This window comes from Mustela nivalis, assembly GCF_964662115.1.
Source record: "Mustela nivalis genome assembly, chromosome: 2".
Taxonomy (NCBI): domain Eukaryota; kingdom Metazoa; phylum Chordata; class Mammalia; order Carnivora; family Mustelidae; genus Mustela; species Mustela nivalis.
Window position 1 is genome coordinate 147,156,247 of NC_139021.1, and position 21,134 is coordinate 147,177,380.

The 21,134-nt window shown below is 45.5% G+C and overlaps 1 protein-coding gene across 4 annotated transcripts in view; it reads right to left on the reverse strand.

Moving 5' to 3' along the window:
* VSTM4 (V-set and transmembrane domain containing 4) overlaps window positions 1-21,134 on the reverse strand; it is a 98,929-nt gene that overhangs the window by 44,080 nt on the left and 33,715 nt on the right. For all 4 annotated transcript variants that reach the window (XR_014307511.1, XR_014307512.1, XM_082718829.1 and 1 more), the window contains exons 4-5: window positions 14,862-14,969; window positions 4,873-4,906 (exon numbers count right to left, since the gene is read on the reverse strand). Coding sequence is in view for 2 of the 4 variants with exons in the window: in XM_082718829.1 (XP_082574955.1) it covers window positions 4,873-4,906; window positions 14,862-14,969 (142 nt within the window). In the remaining 2 variants the exon portion in view is untranslated. The remainder of the gene's footprint in view (window positions 1-4,872; window positions 4,907-14,861; window positions 14,970-21,134) is intronic.

The following is a 21,134-nucleotide window of genomic DNA, read 5'->3' on the forward strand; positions in this document are numbered from 1 at the left end:
CTCCAAGGCCAGCATGGAGGTCAATGCAGGGCTTGAACTCACAACCCTGAGATCAAGAATTGAGCTTAGATAAGAGCCAAATGTTTAATCGACTGAGCCACCCCAGAGCTCCAGCTATTTCTTTTTTGCTTCCTGATTTGGTAATTGGTTTTTCCTCTTTTTTATTTTCCTGTATAGTCTACTTAAGATCTGTCAATTTTATTGATCTTTTCAAAGAACAAAGTTTGGCTTTATTGATTTTTCTCTGTGCACGTGTGCGTGTGTGTTTTTTCCATGTCATAGATTTCTGTTGTGATCTTTGTTATACCCTTTCTTCTGCTTACTGTGGATTTCACTTGGTCTTATTTTTCTGGTTAACTATGGTGAAAGCTTAGGTTATTGATTTGAAGTCTTTCTTCTTGTCTAATATAGGCATTTAAAGCCATAATTTTTTCTTGAAGCACTGCTTTAGCAGCATCTTGTAAGTTTTGATGTGTTTTGTTTTCATTTGTATCTAATTCAAAATATTTTCTAATTTCTCTTGTAATTTCTTCTTTGTATTATTTAGAAGTGTGTTGTTTTAAATTTTGAAATGTTTGGAAATCTCCCAGATTCCTTTCTGTCATTAATTTCTATTCAATTCTGTTGCTCAGAGACCAACCTTTGTATGATTTCTTACATACATAAAATTGGTAAATTTATGTGGATTTGTTTTGTGGCGTAGATATATGGTCATATATTGACATATTGACAAGTATGGTATGTGGTCATTGGGTAGAGCATTCCATGTCAAGTAAAATTGCTTGATGTTCTGTGCCCTTGTTGATTTTCTGTCTTGGTATTCTATCAATTGCTGAGAGTGGACCATTGCAATCTCCAACTATCATTCTAGAATCACCAATTTCATCTTTCCCTTTTCTTTTTTTCTTCATGGATGCTGAGGCTCTGTTGTTAGGCCCACGTTCCTTTATAATTGTTGTACCTTCCTGGTGGTATTAATCCTTCACAATTTATAATTTCCTTCTTGGTCTCTCGTCCTATTTTTTGTCTTAAAATATATCTTATCTGATATTAATTCAGCTACCATGTCTCTTGCTACTATTTGCACAGTGTTATTCTCTCCTTTGGGTGTTCTCCATATCCACTTCCCATGTGTGTTGTCTCAGTGAGAAATACACTTGCCCTAACTGTGACCAAAAGCTCAGACTAGCAGCATTGTTGGCCCTCCTTGCTCAACCCCCCTAAGAAGGTCACCTCCCGGGATACTGCTGCTGAACGTGAGCACTGCACACTGCTCTAAGCCACATGAGCCCCCTTCTAACAACAGAGCACCTGGTGGTCCTCGCAGCACTCCCTGCTCTGAAAGAAGCTCACCAACAAAGCAGGAGGGAAGAGTTTCAGAGCAAACAGAGGCCAAAACCCCACCAGACCCCACTGTCAGCAGCAGCTTAGCAGTTTTTTTCAGTATAAAAGGCTCTCTGTTTAGCATACACCTGTGGTCTTCCCAGAGTGTTAGAATAATTATTTTTGTTGATTTGGTTCAATTAAAAGCTGCCTTTGTGGGGAGAGGCTTTGCTGATGTCTTCACTTGGCCATAGTCAGACATCTCTCCCAGGGACACAAGCATTTGCATTCAGTGCCTATAAGTTCCACAAAGCAGGGATTTCTATCTCTCTTCTTCACTGTTGGTCTACTCCAAACAACTACCTGGAAGGTGGTGAACTCTCAATAAAAGAAGTTTATATTTTGATTTTAGTAATAGGGTTTCTCTGGATCCCAAACTCAGCAGCAGAAATGCACAGCAGTCAGGTATACGGACTGCTGGGGCTAGAGAGAGATCCTCCAGAGACATCCAAATTCACATCCAACTGAAGTATTTATGAAGAGAACTGCAGATTCACATACAGTCATAAGAAATAAAGCAGAGAGATCTTGGGTACACTTTACCCATTTCCTCCCAGCAGTCAGTCTCCTAAGAACCAGATATTTGATTCACTGATTTTTCTCTATTGTTTTGCTCTTTTCAATTTCATCAGTTTCTTCTTTGACCTTTATCACTTCATTCTTTTCTGCCTGCTTTGGGTTTATTTTGCTCTTTTCCTAATTTTCTGAGGTGAGACTTCAGATTGTTGATTTGAGGGCTTTCCTAATTCCTAATGCAAGCATTTAAGGCCATACATCTCCCCATCAGCACTGCTTTAAAGGCATCGCACACGTTTTGTTGCATTTATTCTTATTTTTGGTCAATACTCTTTTTTTTTATTTCCTCTGAGACTTCCTCTTTGATCCATGCATTATTTTTAAAGTGTGCTGTTTCATTTCCATGTGTTTGTATGAGCTCCATTGCTTTAAGGTTGCTTAGGTTTGTTTTAAAGCCCAACATTTGGTCTAAGATAGGCTAGATCTTATGGCGAATGTTCTGCGGGGGCTGGAAATACACGTGTTCTGCCGGTGGTGGTCCGAGTGTTCAATCTGTATCAATTTGGGCCTGTCCTTGATTGCGGTGTTTAGATCTTCTATACCCTTACGAATTTCTGTTCAGAAGGTCTCCTGGCTGCTGAGAAGGGGTACTGGAGCTGCCCTCTGTAACTGTGGATTTATCTCTTTCTTCTTTCAGCTCTTTTTTCTTTGCTTTATATACTTGGTAGTTCTCCTGTTTGGTGTGTATACATATATTTAGGGTCTTTATCCTGGTGGATTGATCCTGTCATCATTATCAAATGTCCCTCTTTGTTTCTAATAAGTATCTCTACTCTAAAGTCTATTTTATCATATTATTAGTCTACCCACTCCAGATTTGTTTTGGTTTTGTTTATAAGGTAGAACTTTTTCCATCCTTTTATTTCAACCTACCTAATTCACCGGGTTTGTAGTGAGTTTCTTGTAAAAAGCATATACACATGTTGTGTGTGTGTGTGTGTGTGCGCGCGCGCGTGCGCGCGTGTATGTGTGTGTGTGTTTAATCCACTCTGTCAATCTCTGTCATTTGACTAATGTATTTAAACTGTTTAAGTTTTAAACCAGGTAAGAGAAACAGTATGTTAGCAATTAAGTCTGTCATTTTATTATCTGTTTTCTGTTTATTTCCTGTGTTTTTCATTCATCTGTCCCTTTATGTTACTGAAACATATTTTAGGATTCTGTATTTATTTCTCTATACTGTTTTTGGGTGTATTTTTTTCATAGTCACTTTAATGGTTGCTTTGAGCATGATAAATAAATGTGTGACTTACCAAATTTCTATCACTTTGAGGGAAGTGTAAAAACCTCACTTCTATTTAGGTGACTTTCCCCTCCCCACTTCTAAATATCTTAATGCTTTTCCTGAGTATCAGATGGTTTTATAATTTTTGTTTTGATTACAAGATATTATTTTTTTTAAAGATTTTATTTATTTATTTGTCAGAGAGAGAGAGAGAGAGGAGTGAGAGTGAGCACAAGCAGACAGAGTGGCAGGCAGAGGCAGAGGGAGAAGCAGGCTCCCTGCCGAGCAAGGAGCCCGATGTGGGACTTGATTCCAGGATGCTGGGATCATGACCTGAGCCGAAGGCAGCCGCTCAACCAGCTGAGCCACCCAGGCATCCCACAAGATATTATTTTTAAAACTCATGAGGAATAGAATAGCTTACTTATGTACCCATATTTCTGCTCTACTGTTGATCTTCTTCCCTAATGCATCAAGTCTTTCTCTTCTATTTCAAAAATTTATTTTGGCCTTTCTTTTAATGTAGGACCCATAGTGACAAATTCTTTCAGTTCTCCTTCATCTGAGAATGTCCTTATTTCCCCTTTATTCCTAAAGGACAGTTGGGCTGGATATAGAATTCGTAGTTGACAGTTCTTCTCTTTTGATATTTGAAAATGTGCCACTTCTTGGGCTGCCTGGGTGACTCAGTCAGTTAAATGCCAAGCTCTTAATTTGGGCTCAGCTCAGGATCTCAGGGTCGTGAGATCAAGCCCCACATCAGGCTCTGTGCTTAACGAGGAGTCCACTTGCGATTCTCTCTCTCCCTCTCCCCCTCCACCCCTTACCCTGCTCATGCTCTCTCTCTCCTTTGCTCTCTCCCTAAAATAAATAAATAAATAAATAAATAAATAAATAAAATATTTTAAAGAGAAAATGTACTACTTCTTTCTGCTTTCCATCAATTCCAATGAAAACTGCACTGTCATTCCAATTTGTGTTCCCCGTAAGTAATGGATTGTTTCACTCTCATTGCTTTTAAGATTTGTTTTTCTTTGTCTTTCATCATTTTTCTTCTTACCCCCTTTCAGAGTCCTCCTTTGGTTGTCTCTGGTATTATTTTCAGGGTTTATGGTTGTGCTTAGCAGGGAAGAGCAGGGAGAAACTGACCTATGCCATTGTGCCTGAACCAGAAGTCTCAAATTTCTAAACACTATGAATTTGCAATGTCTGCTGTAACTGTTATGTTACCTGTGAGGTGTGTTCCACCAGTTAGAAGGCTAGCATCTCAGCACATGTATTTCTAATGGCCACATTCTGCAGAGAAGGGCATCGGGCAAGCAGGCACGGGTGGAAGGGAATTAGGAGGATTTGTGGCCAGAAAGCATCAAAGCGCTTCAGTCTAGCTGCTAGCTTCCTCCTACACAGGGGAAACAGTTGTCCAAGAGCAGGTGCCAAGGCTCCTCCAGCCGGCATGTTGAACCAGCATGAGTTATATTTTCTCTGGAATCTGGGTGTAAAAACCAGAGCATGGAATCTAGAAGCACGCAAGTGCATGAAGAACACACATTTTTAGGCCAAACTGCAAACTACCATGCAGGTAGTATGCAGCTAGGTAAAGATACAAATTAAGCCAATTTCGTGGTAATATCAATAGAAAGGAAAATATCAAAGAGTTTCATTTGAAAAAAGAAAGAAAGTATTCCTACCTGTTCTGGGGACATTTCACCAAATAATGTCTCGCTGTAAAATGAAAAGAAATAGAAGATGGTAAATAAATGTTACTTTAGAAGCATGTGCTCCAGGAATCACCAGGGAACGTAGGTACCCAGGCGTTGCCCAGATGTTCGTACAAGCCACTTCTTGGGGCTTTCATACTTCTTTTTGGATGAGTAAGCATAACCATAGCATGGATACCACATTGACTTAATACTGTTCCACACCTAGACTGAGCCAGGCATGAACCATATATCCCAGATCTCTTAGTTTGATGACCTAAAACAGTCTTTTTTTTTTTTCCAAGCCAGGTTGAGGTGGTTCTGATCTGGAAGGTCTTAGAGTAACAATCACCCAACTTGGAAGCTCTGCCTTAGTCATGAGAAAGCCTTTGGGGACAACCTGTTTCCACTTAGATGCTCCTCTCTGCAAACTGGCATTTTGTTCTCTGATCAACACTCTTCTGGGGGCAGGGGGGGGGGTGTTGGAAAGACAGTCTTAGAGCAAGACATCCTCCACAGTAGGTCTCATAGTGGAAAAAAAAATATTCTAGCAGCAGAGGAAAAACAAGAAGAACTAGGCAGTTATCCTAATAAGTGGACAATCTAATCTCACAATTGAGTTCACTTCAAATAGAAGCAAAGCCATGGGCTCCGGAGGTGGGTGGTGGATCATTACATTGATGGTCCCAATGAATCGCACCTCCCTGTGTCTGTCCACACCGCTGTGAAACTGCTTGACTGCCAGACGTGCTTTGGTCAATGAAATAATAACCAATATGTCGCAAGCAAAGGCCTAACCGGCCCCTGTGCTCTGAGGTTTGCTCATTTGTTGTTTCATTGCAGGGAACTCTTCTGCTACCACGTAAAGAAGCCTGGCTAGCCTACTGAGAGATGAGAACATATTGAACAGGCACAAGTCACCCCAGCTGAGGCTCCAGAGCAGCCAGGCCACAGCTCATCCACCAGCAGGCTGCAGCAAAGGAGGGACTTCAGCGAAGACCAGAAAAAATGTTCAGCTAAGCCCAGCCGAAACTGCTGACCAATGGAATTGTGAGCAAATAAAATCCTTTTACTTTTAAGCTGCTACACTTGGCATTATCTGTCCTGCAGGTGACCAGGGCTGGTTCCAGACCAGCATGACAGGGGCTCTACTTTAGAAAGGGCTTTTTGCAATGTCCATGGTCACCAAACTGTGGAAAGAACCAAGATGCCTTTCAACAGACGAATGGATAAGGAAGATTTGGTCCATATACAATGGAGTGTTATGCCTCCATCAGAAATGAAAACCCAACTTTTGTATCAACATGGATGGGACTGGAAGAGATTATGCTGAGTGAAATAAGTCAAGCAGAGAGAGTCAGTTATCATATGGTTTCACTTACTTATGGAGCATAAGAAATAACACGGAGGACATGGGGAGATGGAGAGAAGGGAGTTGGGGGAAACTGGAGGGGGAGATGAACCATGAAATACTATGGACTCTGAAACACAATCTGAGGGTTTTGAAGGGGTGGGGGGTGGGAGGTTAGGTGAACGTGGTGGTGGGTATTACGGAGGGCACGTATAGCATGGAACACTGGGTGTGGTGCATAAACAATGAATTTTGTTACACTGAAAATAAATAAATAAATAAATAAATAAATAAATAAATAAATAAAGAGAAAACACTAATTCAAAAAGAAAAAACAAAAAAAGAAAGAAAGGGCTTTTTAGGTTTACCTGTTACTACTCACTTTTAGTGCATAAACTCTTTGTATATCCTATTTACCGAGCACCTACTCTGCTCTGGAAAATTTACAGTCATAGCAATAATAAAACCATAATTAGTTTTACAGAACATTTCATGTTCCTGGCCTGACTCTAGGCTTATTAAATAAATCCATGATCATGTGTCTGCGGTTTGCAAACCAGTGGGCAATCCTAGGAAGGGTAGTGTTAAGGAAATTACTTTCTAGATCTTCACCTAGCACAGTGTTCTTTCTTCCAGAATTCATTCTCCCAGAACATGCCTGAGCTCTGGCTGCATTCCTTTCTTCCCTCCCCATCACATCACTGTTTCTCTTCACAAAATCAAGGTACACCTCTCACCCATCCTGACTTGTGCTATGGAGGTAAAACACAGGAGGCACCAAATGGGAAATGATTTGAAAAGTTGGTGCCAGTGTTGAGAAAGCAAATGACTAAGGACTGGGCGACTAAAGCTTTCATCAGCAGAGAGTCTTCCAATATTTTGCTTTCGACAAGGATTAAATAATGACCTAATCCAGTTGTCAGCTGGTCAAGTATTAAAAATAATTTTCAATGACAGATCATATACCCTTGTGTGAATCTGCCTAATAACAGAATTCAACATCATTTCTATTCTTAGTAATGGAATTCAGCCTCAATTCTCTACTTTAAAAAGTAGAAATTAGAAGTGATGTTGAATTCTGTTATTAAGCAGATTCACACAAAGGGAATATGAACTAAAATAAAAATTTACTTTAATAAAAATACATCTCCAATAAAATGATCTTCTATGACTGATTATGTAAATTGATAATATCTATGGGGTTTTGATTAATTTTATATTCATTTTCCAAATCTTATTGATTGTTCAATATTAATAACAACACAAAAAAATTTAATACCTAGAAACTTATGGAATAAGGAAATTTAAAAACTCTTAATTTAAATTTTTATACGCATTATCTTTACAGAGAAGTGTAAACAAAAATAACTCCATTAAAGTGGGATAAAATTTTGTGGGAAAAGTAGAGTGAAAATAAAAGTTCAAGGAGAAAAAGGAACAATATCCAATTTCTAATAGCTGAAGCATGTTCATAGTCTTTTTAAATAAAGAGAGGTAGTTATGAAATTCATAACATTTAGATGTGAAAGAGATTGAAACACTTTGTTTTAAGATGTCCATATTTGTGATGCCCTAGAAATTACCTCCTTTTCAACAATTTACACTTATGATCAAAAAGTTTAGACACCAACAAAAAATGTTCAAGGGTGCATAGTTTTTGAAATGCTTATAGGTGCTATGCAAGCAAAAATGTTTGAAGACCACGAATTTGCACTTGAATTTAATCTTCACAAAAACTTTGTTATGCACCTAGTTCTATGGTGGAGGGCACTGAGACACAGAAAGGTTAATGACCTTGCCTAAGATCACACAGCTAATGTTAGGGGCTGAGCTGCATCCTTACTATGCTGAATCCTAAAACCCAACACATCAGAATGTGACTGTAGTTGGAGGTGAGGCCTTTAAACAGGTGATTCAGTTAAGATGAGGTCACTGGGGGTGGGCCCTAATCTAAAATGACTGATGTCCTTCTAAGACGAGATTAGGAAACAGGTGCAGAGGAAAGACTGTGTGAAGATACTGGGAGAAGACAGCCACCTACAAGCTTTACTATGGCAGCCAAGCAAACTAACACACCTAGGAAAGGGCAACACTGGGCAGCCTGACTCTAGAGCCCTCTTATAACTACTCCTCCTCACCATTCTCAGAGATACTGGGTGGCTGGTATCAGAGCTCCTTATAGATGTAGAGAGTCAGTCTCAGGAGAGATGGTGGGCCCACTGTGCCACAGCTGGGCAGGGAAGAGCTGGGGCTGGAGTCTTAGGGAATCCATGCATTGGCCTCTACTTTGGGAAATCCAGTCCAGGGACAGTGAGGTGAGCAGCCTGGAGATCAGGAAGCCAGGGAGCCGGAGGGCAGGCCAGGGTGACTTGTAATCGTTGGCTGCAGGAGAACGGGCTGATTCAGAAAGACCAGGGGCCCAGAGAGGATGGTTAGCGCCTGGCACAAAATATGCCCCTCGGCCAGCACTTGCTGACTGATGCTTATGATGTCTCAGACCAGTAAACACATGGCTGATGCTCCTTTAAGGCTGAGGGACTGCCAGGGAACCAAAAGTAATCCATACCAAACATAAGACCTATACACATCGGAGACATAGCCATGGCACAGAGTCACCTTTAAATATATGTAACTTCATCAGCACTGACTCCCAGGAAGCAGAGCCTGTAAGATAAGCATTTCAGGACAGAGTGTCTGTGGGATGGGATGCCAGCAAACCCACTGGAGAGTGGGGAAGTGAGACCAGCAAGAGAGGAAGCCAATAAGGGGGGGTCCTGGAGCCCGTCGCCATCATGGGCCATGACCTTGCACCCAGCGTACTTGACCAGGGGCTCCTAGCCCCACACAAAGGCAACAGACTGCACAGAAATGAAAACTCAGGACAGTGTTCTTTTTCAGTGGTGATCTTGTGATCTTTAGGACTTGGACGACTAAAAGGAAAAGACTGTTTTTCTCACCTCCTGGCAGAAATGTGTGTGTGAGCTGGGGCTACCCTTTCTCTGCCACCTCAGCCTGAGCCACACTGCTCCCAGCCCCCACCTCATGGCCAAATTTCCCAGATGACCTGTTCAGGCTAAAGCCTGTCATCCCCATCTGGGCCCATCTCTGCCACCACTACCACCCCCAGACGGGTGATTTGGAGTGGAAGTAGCCACGCTCCCCCATCCTATCAGGCTCTGTACCAGTGTTGAAGCCTCAAGGTCAAGGCCTGACCCTCCCCTAACTTTCCTCTAATTTGCCTACACCCTCTCCCAACCCAGGCCTTGCAGAAACACTGAGGTAGGACCTGTAGATAATTCTGCTCTGCTCCCCAAGCATCTCTTGCACCATGCAAGGACTGTAACAGCCCCTGCAAAAGGTCCCATGCATCTGCCGAAGGAGCAAGAGTGACTGAGCACAGTGCTCTCCCAGCCCCCCGCCCCCCGCCCAGCTCCAGCAGGGACAGACAGCCCAGCAGCCTGGAAAAGAACATCTGCACTTCCCTGTGGGGAGAGATAAGCCCAGGGTTGTGCCCTGCTTCCTGCCAGCCCTTCCCTTTACACGGGACTGTGCTCCCATCACGTCACATCCAAAACCCCAGCCCCTGCCAGGAAGCAGACCTGCCCTAACAGTGTTTCAGGGCTGGCTCAGTCACAAGGCCAGGTGAAGCCATTTCCCTCGGGCACCAAGTGGTAAGCTGAGAAGGAGAATGGGGTTTCCTATTGCCTGTCCTCTTGCTACAGGGAGCTATTTCATGACCACGTGAAAAGCACTGATGGAAAACACCAGCACATAAAGTTGTGGGTCTAGAAACTGGTCTCATTTGGAAGCCGTGGGCCCCAGGTGGCTACCTAGCACTCGAAATACGCCTAGTCCCGAGGAAGATGTGCTGGAAGTATGAGATCATGCTGGATTTCAGCCTCAGCATGAACAAAGGAAGGTAAAATATCTCATTCTGAATCTTTATATTGATACTTGTTGAAATGCTATTTTAGATATATTTTAAATAAAAGAGTTGGGCTTTTTTTTTTAACCTCTTTACCCTGTTAATGCGACTACTAAGAAAATGTCCGACGACATGTGTGTGCTAGAGTTCTAACACAGCAAGTGCCGGCTAGACTGGGACATCAAAGACCAGCGACAAAGGCATTAAGGCCATCTCCTTCGTCTGGTCCTACCGTGCCTTCAAGCTGCCGTTGTGCGAGCTCAGACAGGGAAGCCTGGGGCATTGCTGGAGACAATATTTGGGAGCTCTGCTTGCCCTCACAGCCAGGATGGCTGATCCCACAGTCACCATGACCGTGATGGAAGGATGTAGTTTGGAAACTGAGCTGCAGGCTTTGGAAGGTGCTCTCCAGAACTGCCCACGCCAGGACCGGCGGCCACACCACCCTGGGAAAAGCATCCCCAGGAGCCACGCAAGTAAGAGAAATTCTTATCCCTATTTTATAGTGAAGACCCTTGGGGACGCAGGATGTCTACTCGGGGCCTAAGAAGACCCACTCTGAAAGTAAAGGAGCTTGAATCCAGGCTCTGGGTCCCATGCTCTTGGCATTAGGCTCCTGGGGAGGCTGACAAGCACCCGCGCAGGGAGAATGGGTCCCCTTCCCAAGATGGCAGTGGGCCCACAAGAGCCAGCCAACCTTCCCACATGCTCTGAAGACCAACTCTGCATCTAAGAAGTGTACGGCGAGGAGAGCTCATGCTAGGGATTGCCCAAGTGTCCGCGACAGCAGGCAGGTGAGCCAATCAACTTCTCCAAGGCCCCAGGGTCACCTCTCTGCTCCTCACCCACAGCCACCCCCGATTCCATGCTTTGAGCCTCCTCCCTTCACTGAGCGTGGCTGTGACAGGGACATACACCCCCCACCACCTTCTTCCTGGGGATACAGCTCATAGGCTCTCTGGCCCCATCCCCTGGGGAAGCCGGGAGAACAAGCCTGCAGCAGGGGAACGTGGGGGTCTCGCAAACTCTAGGAAGCCCTGGCTCCAGGGCTAGGGGTCTAGCACAGCAGTGTCAACTAGACCAAGATGTCACAGAGAGTAGCGACAAAGGTGTTAAGGCCATCTCCTTCCGTCTGGTCCTACAGTGCCTTCAAACTGCCCTTGTAAGATTTCAGACAGGGAAGGCTGGGGGATTGCTAGAGCCCTCTCAAAGCAGCAAGTCTGGGCTCATTTCCAAACAAGTAAAAGTCACAGGAAAGCACTGTGCTTGAGGAGTAACTCAGGGACTGGTCCTGGGCCACCAGGACTCGTATTTTCCACGGTGATTCAGAGCCGCAGAGCCCCTGGGACAAAGCTGCAAGCACCCAGGCACTAAGAGCCAGGACAAAGAGTCACAGCTCAGGAGGAAAGTGCAAAGCAAGGAACCCATGGGTGCAATTAACAGCAGCTCACGAGAACAAGGAGCACCCCAGGAAAACAAGGCAGCGCGAGGCGGGGGGAGGGCCAAGTAGCGGGAATGGAGAGAGAGAAGGACGCTGGCTGCTGGCCCCCCAGCTTCCAGGCTGGGCTTTGTTTACCTCAGGCAGCCTCCAAGGGATGGCACCGGTAGTAGGGACAGCTACTCTGATACCCCCTTTGAGGAAGATCCAGGGGAAGGAGCGGGAGAGCCGGTGCTGGGCTCCCCTCCGCTTTCCTTATGTCTGTGAGCAGCCAGGATGCTCTGAGGTTCTTAGCTGGGCAAGAGAGCTTGGCTTTCCTCCATGTGGCCAGAACGCAGAAGGCCCAACCCACACACAGTGACACAGAAAACCCAGAAACTGTCCACATAACAAGGGGGTCTGAGCCCGATTGTATTTTTGTGGGCACAGGCAGCTCATCTCATCTCTGAGTTTCATTTCAAGATGGTAATGGGATCCTTTCAAAATATTTCGTATAAAAGACGGGTACAGAGGAGGACAGGGTTCAGAAGAACCAGCTCTAAGGCCTTGCCACTCGAAGCGTGGCGTCTCACAGGTAACCATGGCCCCGCCATGATCTCATTAGAAGTACTCAGTCAGAATGTTCATTTGAGCAGGCTTCCTGGTGAACACTCTGCTCCTTGAGGTTCGAGCAGCGCTGTGCTAAGGCTCCGAGGTCCAGGTGAGGGGTAACCCTGGCCCCACCCTGCACAGTCCCTGTCCCCGGCCCTGTGGTGGCTGGGAGGCACCTGGCTGCTAGCGTCCCACAGGGCAGGACCAGCCCAGCCAGGGCCACAGAAGGCCAGCCTGCTGGAATAAAGCAGAGCTCCCTAGGGACTACGGGAGCGATACCTGCTGTTTGGAAAGGACCTTGGCAGGAACCGCCATGAAGGCTGAAAGAAAATTCCTTGGCAAGCCTGGCTCCCGGATGGTGAAGCTCTCCTCCATAGAAATTTCCTCAGAATCAGGCTGAGCTTGGGCTCTGCCATACCCCTTTCAGGACTTTCTCAAGCTTCTCCGCTGAGTCCTCTCTCGCAAACGGAAGCAGTAGGGACTGGTGGTGAAGATTACACAGGATTGTGGAGGAGCCACCGAGCAATGTGGACCCCGCGAAGCTCCTGGAAGCTCAGTGGCACTTTGGGACACTGCACAGGTGCACACAAGGCTGTCTGGGCTCGCTCTGGGGGTAGGGGGGCAAGGGCGACTGGGATCAGGTTCTCGGGGGCTCCGTGTGAGGCACGGCACGTACTTTGGCAGTCTGCTTCGTTGGCTCTGGAGGAGGTGGATGTTTCCTGAACTCACTACTTTGCTTTGTTTCCCCGATCCTACCTACCAACTACCAGAGCCAGCAGCTCAAGGCACACTGCTCTGTCCTGCTCCCAAACCCAGGCAGAGGTGCCTTTGGAGCAAAACAGGCTTAGAGACTGCTTATGGGGCTTCCAAACTCCAACAGCTGGGAGCAAAGCAGCTAGGAAACAAACACATTTGTCCCCCACTTGCTGAGCAGCTGTCATAAGCCAAATTCCAAGGAGAATGGATCAGATGACGGGCCTGTACCTTCCTCGTTATTCTCTTGAAGGGCAGCGAAGGCATCTGTACAACATGTCCCACAAGCTCACAGGCGTAGGCAAGGGTTTGCAACAGGAGGAAAGCTTGGGCACTCTTGATGTGGTAGGTGGAGGCTGCAGAGGAAGGCTCTCCGGCTCAGCTGAGAGACCGCAGAGAGCACTGTGGGAAGGGTACGGCCCATGAAAGATCCGCCATAGGCCTGGGTGTGCTGGGTGTCTCTGTGTCCCTCTCCACCGTGACTAGCCAGGAGGCTGAGCTCCACACCCTGCCCTCTGGCTCCTGGTTGGTGAGAGCACAGCAACGCAGCAGCAGGACATGCAGAGGAGAGGGGAGAAAGGAGAGCAGAGGAATGAGTGCTCCCGGCTCCCTCCCTGCTGCCTCCTGGTATGGCGTTGCCTGGGTCCCTCTCCTAAGGCTCCTGCTGGTGACACTTGTCCCACAGCGGTAGCTCTTGCAAGTCCCAGGAGCCTCTCCTGCCCTTGTCTCCTAACTCTGCAATGGCAACAGCTTCCTGCAGGCTGGTCCCCGAGTGCACCCCCACCCTCCCTGAGCTTTGCCTGCACCTTGGCAGAGAGGCCCTCTAGAAGCATGGCTCCGTCTCCCTGTGCAAGCGTTCCCATACACTGTGACCACCCAGTCTAACACTTCCCAGCTTTGTGACCTCAGGCTGATGCATAATGCTAACCATGTGTCATTGACACTGACAAGAGTTGGAATGTGTTAAAGGTTTTGTTGCTGTTGTTGTTGAACTTTAGCCTCTCAATAATCCCATGGGACTGGACAAATGACTGCTTTCCCATTACTCAGATGGGAAAGGTGAGGCTCAGCGGGTAGGTCATCCGCTGGTAAGTGAAGAGCAGCCATCTAAACCAGATGGCTAATTCCAGAGCCCAGCTGTCATCCACATCATCTCGGGGAGCTACAGCGTCCACACCTACTTCGTAAATGCAGACAGTGTGCAGGGAGGGTGTTTTGGAGGAAGCATACAGGCTCCAGTGGAAACGAGACATTAAGGCTTGCTGAGAGGTGGGGACTGCAGTGGAAAAGCAGCCCGGGCAGCCTGCATAGGGAGGTAAGAGTTGGAGTCCCCAGAACTATAATCATTAAGAGAGAAAGAGCAGAGCAGGACGGGGCTGAGGACAGATCCAGGCCAGGAGGGATGCTGACAGGGAAGGAGATGGAAGTGACCGCCCCCAGGCTGGGCAGAGCCTTCCTGACCCCACCTGCATGCCGGGCGCCAGGCCCCGGGGCCAGTACTATAATTAAATAATGAACACTCAAAACCGCACGTCGTCTGAGGAAGGCAGTGTCCACCCCAGTTCGTTTCATAGATGAAGACAGTGAAGCTCAACGTGGTTAAGGAACACGTCTAAAACCAGTCAAATCCCGGTTCGTCTGACTCCATAGCCCCGTCTGGGCGAATGACAGAGAGAAGGGCCACCGCCTCGGAGACCACGGAAGGAAGGGATTTGAGAAAAAGAAATTTCAACGCGGGCACAACTGATTTTAGCAGAGTAAGGGGGACACATCTCCTCACTCGCTGTACTCACCCGTCACAGGGACATAATCCCTGACTCACGATGCATTTTTCAAACAAGGTTATACTTTGCCCAGCATCTTCCCCCGTCTGTGGTTTGGTTGTGCTCCTGTTCCAGACATGACCTTATCGGTCCTCTTACCTCTGGCTTTCCTCTTGCTAAACACAGACTGCCAGATGATGGTCAGGGTGAAGAGGAGGACACTGAGGATCCCCACGCAGCACACGAGAACAGCGTAGATGTAGAGATCTGAAGGCAAAGACACAGTGGTATCAGATAAGATCAACTTCATACGTTACCAAAAATCAGTCCAAAATAAATCACAAGCCTACACAGAAAATACAACCTAGAAAATTTAGGGGAGAAAATAGGAGGAAAATCTTTGGGATCTAGGACTAAGCAGAGAAATTTTTTTATAAATGTATTTTTTTTTTTTTTTGGTTTGTAATACGTAATTCTTTTATTCTGTAAAAGGTAACAAAATATACAGAATGAAACTTTCCCTTTTTTAAACTAATGTTACAAACCCATAAATGTATTTTTTAAGGACTTCATTTGTTTGTCAGAGAGAGAGAGAGAGACAGCACAAGCAAGTGGGAGGCCGAGGGAGAGACAGACTCCCTGCTGAGCAAGGGACCCGATATGGGACTCGATCCCAGGACCCTGGGATCATGACCTGAGCCGAAGGCAGACACTTAACCGACTGAGCTCCCCAGGCGTCCATAAGCCGAGAATTTTCACACTTCATACTAACATCATGTATATAGAGAAAATTTGATCAACTTGATTTCATCATAATTAAAAACTTCTCTTTTGTAAACACCCGTATGAAGAGGATGAAAAGACAAGCTATGGACTGAGAGGAAACATTTGTAACTGTATATCCAACAAAGGACTAGTATGTAAAATATAAAGAACTCTCAAAACACAACAGTAAAAAAAAATGAACAACCAATCCTATTAGGAAATGAGCAGAACCAGAGACATTTCACTAAAGAGAACATACAGGAGGCAAATAAGTTCATGAGAAGATGTTCAACTTCCTCAGTCATTCGAGAAGTACAAATTTAAACCACGCCGAGATATCTCACACACCCATCAAAATCAATAAAATAAAAAATAGCGACAATACCAAATGTCGGGAAGGCTATGAATAAACTGGGTCACTGGAGACCAGTTTGCTGGTGAGAATATAAAATGGCACAGCCACTCCAGAAAACAGTTTCATAAAAGATACACCTACAAATTCCCTTCAACTCAGCAACTGCTCTGGGACAAATGCCCTCAGAGAAATGAAAACTTGAGTTCACACAAAATCGCAGCGTTATTTGCATTAACCCCAAACTGGCACCTGCCCAGATGTCTTTCAGGAGGTGAACGGCTCAACAAACTGTGCTCATACACACCACGGGCTACTAAGGGATGCAGCAATCTGGAACTTCCAGAGAATGATGCTAAATGGGGGGGTGGGGGTTGGGGGACAGAAATCCCAGAAGGCTACATACTGTATGATTTTATTTATATAATGGCAAAATTACAGAAATGGAGAACAGATTAATGATTGCCAGAGGTTAAGCAGCAAGTAGCTGATGGGAGGAACCTGGGTTTGGCTCTAAGAAACATTTGTGGGGAGGGGAATGTTCTGTATTTTGGGTGTATCAATGTCAACATCCTGGTTGCCGGGTTTTACTAGAGTTTTGCACGATGTTACCATTGGGAGAAACTAGGTTAAGGGCACAAATGGGTACAGAGGATCCCTGTATCGTTTTTTAGAAATACATGCTACTCTACAATTATGTCCATTCTTTTTCATGATCATCTTTGTCTCAGTCACTTTTGCCATTATAACAAAATACCATCGACTGAGCAGTTTTTTGTTTTTGTTCTTTAAGATTTTATTTATGTATTTGACAGACAGAGATCAGAAGCAGGCAGAGAGAGAGGAGGAAGCAGGCTCCCCACTGAGCCGTGAGCCCAATGTGGGACTCAATCCCAGGACCCTGGGATCATGACCGCAGCCGAAGGCAGAGGCTTTAACCCACTGAGCCACCCAGGTACCCCCGACTGAGCAGTTTAAACAATAAACATACACTTCCCACAGGAGCAAGATGCTGGCAGAACTGGTAACTGGTAAGAGTTCCCTTTCTGGTTTGTAGACATTTCTTCTTGGTGTCCTCACATGGCAGAGAACAGAGAGACACCAAGCAAGCTCTTATGAGGTCTTGTCTTAGAAGGGCAAATAATCCTATTCAGAAGGCTCCACTCTCATGACATCAGCACTTCCCAAAGACCCCACTTCCTAATACGGTTTTATTAGGGGCTAGGATTTCAACATGTGAATTTGGGGTGAACACCAACCTTGAGCCGTTAATAACATACATCCTCATTTCCTAAACTCCTATGATCAACTTCATCACCAATCTGATTGATCAAATGCCGACTGCTCAGAAAGGCAAAGGGAAGCCAAAAGCATCGTTTAACCCTTCTCTGCCGCAAAAAGCTACAGACGTTTGAACTCAGCAAAATGTTTCCCTACCCACGTAAATGTCTTGAGCCAACAGATGTTCATTATCAGCCATGTTCAGCACTCTCCTAAGTACAAGAAATAGAACAATGGACATTTTAAAGTCTCATCAAGAAATCAGAGAATTCCATGGCATTTGTAACAACAGAAGGGTGTGCCCAGTGCCAGAAACACACAGAGAAGGAACTCAACCAGTCTGAGGAGGTCACACGGAACTTCAAAGAGGACTGGAGCTCTGTGCTGAGTCATATTTAAGAAAACACAGAAGAGGCGCCTAAGTGGCTCAGTCGTTAAGCGTATGCCTTTGCTTCAGGTCATGGTCCTGGGGTCCTGGGATCGAGCCTCGCATCAGGCTCCCTGCTCAGCAGGAAGCCTGCTTCTCCCACTCCTCCTGCTTGTGTTTCCTCTCTCAGTGTGTTTCTCTCTGTCAAGTAAATAAATAAAATCTTTAAAAAAAAAACACAGAAAATGCAAAAATGTATAGAAAGAATAAAAATACAGAGAGAAACAGAGTGAAAAAAATGTATTAGATTAATAGAAGTGGCTTCATGGGAACTTATTACTGATCACACAAAGTGTTTCTAACTGCTCCCTATAATAAATGAGGAGGATGAACATTTACAGACTCAACCCTTAACACACCACTCAAATTAGGTTTTTTTTTCAACTTTTTTAATTTTCAATATAACAGTATTCATTATTTTTGCACCATACCCAGTGCTCCATGCAATCCGTGCCCTCTATAATACCCACCACCTGGTACCCCGACCTCCCACCCCCCGCCCCTTCAAAACCGTCAGATTGTGTTTCAGAGTCCATAGTCTCTCATGGTTCACCTCCCCTTCCAATTTCCCCCAATTCCCTTCTCCTCTCTAACTCCCCATGTCCTCCATGCTATTTGTTATGCTCCACAAATAAGTGAAACTCTCTCTGCTTGACTTATTTCACTCAGCATAATCTCTTCCAGTACCGTCCATGTTGCTACAAAAGTTGGGTATTCATCCTTTCTGATGGAGGCATGATACTCCATAGTGTATATGGACCACATCTTCCTTATCCATTCATCCATTGAAGGGCATCTTGGTTCTTTCCACAGTTTGGCAACTGTGGCCATTGCTGCTATAAACATTGGGGTACGGATGGCCCTTCTTTTCACTACATCTGTATCTTTGGGGTAAATACCCAGGAGTGCAATGGCAGGGTCATAGGGGAGTTCTATTTTTAATTTCTTGAGGAATCTCCACATTGTTCTTCTCCAAAGAGGCTGCACCAACTTGCATTCCCACCAACAGTGTAAGAGGGTTCCCCTTTCTCCACATCCCCTCCAACACATGTTGTTTCCTGTCTTGCTAATTTTGGCCATTCTAACTGGTGTAAGGTGATATCTCAATGTAGTTTTAATTTGAATCTCCCTGACGGCTAGTGATGAACATTTTTTCATGTGTCTGATAGCCATTTGTATGTCTTTATTGGAGAAGTGTCTGTCCATATCTTCTGCCCATTTTTTGATATGATTTTCTGTTTTGTGTGTGTTGAGTTTGAGGAGTTCATTATAGATCCTGGATATCACCCTTTTGTCTGTACTGTCATTTGCAAATATCTTCTCCCATTCCGTGGGTTGCCTCTTTGTTTTCTTGACTGTTTCCTTGAACTACAGAACACTCATGAAAGAAATTGAAGAAGACACAAAAAGATGGAAAACCATTCTATGCTCTTGGATCGGAAGAATAAACATTGTTAAAATGTCTATACTGCCTAGAGCAATCTATACTTTTAATGCTATTCCGATCAAAATTCCACCAGTATTCTTCAAAGAGCTGGAGCAAATAATCCTAAAATTTATATGGAATCAGAAGAGACCCCAAATCGCTAAGGAAATGTTGAAAAACAAAAATAAAATGGGGGGCATCACGTTACCTGATTTCAAGCTTTACTACAAAGCTGTGATCACCAAGACAGCATGGTACTGGCATAAAAACAGACACATAGACCAGTGGAACAGAGTAGAGAGCCCAGATATGGACCCTCAACTCTATGGTCATATAATCTTCGACAAAACAGGAAAAAATATACAGTGGAAAAAAGACAGTCTCTTCAATAAATGGTGCTGGGAAAACTGGACAGCTATATGTAGAAGAATGAAACTCGACCAGTCTCTTACACTGTACACAAAGATAAACTCAAAATGGATAAAAAACCTCAATGTGAGACAGGAATCCATCAGAATCCTAGAGGAGAACATAGGCAGTAATCTCTTTGATATCAGCCACAGCAACTTCTTTCAAGATATGTCTCCAAAGGCAAAGGAAACAAAAGCGAAGATGAACTTTTGGGACTTCATCAAAATCAAAAGCTTCTGCACAGCCAAGGAAACAGTCAAGAAAATCAAATTAGGTTTTTAAGATGAAGTTCCTAGAAGTGGAATTGCTGAGTCAAAAGGAATGCACCTTTGTAAAGCCCTTGGGACCTGGAGAAGCAGGTAGTTAAGTGTCCAAATGGAAAAAGCAAGCATGCTGGGAGTGACAGGGGGGAACGCTGCCTTCCACAGAGAGCTAGAGATGCAGGTACGGCCATGGTCAGTGAGAGAGGAAGCGGGAGGATGGGATGGAATCAAACATCTCAGCCTCCTTTTGACTCTCTCTTCCCTGGCCTACAGCCCAGGAGGCTCAGTGTAGTCTCTGAGCCAGAGTCCACAAGGTCCTCCCGTGGTCTTAGGTTCACTCAACATTTTTGCCTAAGCTAGTCTGAGAAGGTTTCTCTTCATGGAACTTAGGAGCCTGAACTAAAAGCAAAAGAAGTAGAAAGCACAGTAGGATAAGGCTTCAAGGGAAGGGAACACCTGCCCTAACATTTAAGGGAGCAGGAAGTTGGGTAGGAAGAGTTTGCTACAGAGGGAGCTGGGAGCCAGTCACAGAAGCAGAGGAAAACTGAAGTTGAGAGTTCTAGAAGCCAAGAGAGTAGATGTTAAAGATTCTTTAATAGCAGCAGGTGCTGCTGGAAAACATCCACTGGGTTTTCCTCCTTGGAAGTTACTGGAAAAGTCCTGGGGGAAAGCCAGTTCAGTGGGATGGTGCGGGCTGAGCCTGATGACAGGGGTCGAGGAGTTCAGTGGCATGTGAGGAGTTTGAGACAGAGATAGCAGAAACCCTCTCCTACAACAAAAATCAAAACTGCCTTTCTGTATAGACATCTTGTCTCAGACGCGTGGGCTCCGCAGATTCACTCGGTGAGAGCTCTGAGTGGTCAGAGTTAGGGGCTCAGGTCTCCGTACAAACAATGAAATTCTGAGAGCTAGAGCAGGGGTCACAGACCAGGATTCACGACAGGATGCAGGGTGGGCCAGAACATGGAGAGCACACGGCCAGTCCCGGATTTACAGGGGTTAAGCAAACTGCTCAGGGACCAGGACTGTGTAGTCATTTCTGGCACGAGAGGATGACAAACAATTCAGCCCCATTGCCAGGCACACAGACGTGGGGCAAAAGGACACAGCATCCACCTCGACAGACTCCAAAGATGCGGGCCTCAGGACCAAAAAGGCAAGGGCGATCAGGCTTCAGTCTCATCCTTCATTGGAGAGACAAACCGTCCCACTGAATGAAGTTTCTGGATCACTGGAGCAGGGCAGTGTCCACCACGAGCTCCCCCTTCACTGGAGCCCCTTCCTTGGTTTGGAAACTGTAGCAATCAAGCAGGGACAAGGTCGTGGTGAGAATCTCCCACAAGCGTCCCCAGAAGCACGCTGTAGACATCTGTGGCCCGCTCTGCCCCGGCAGGAGGCGAGGGGCTCTGAGAGGCCCGAGTTCTGGTTTCAGATCACAGCCTCTACCACGTGGCACGGAGGAGGCTCTCCCCAGGCAGCCCTGGCTGCAGACATAAAACATCTGGCC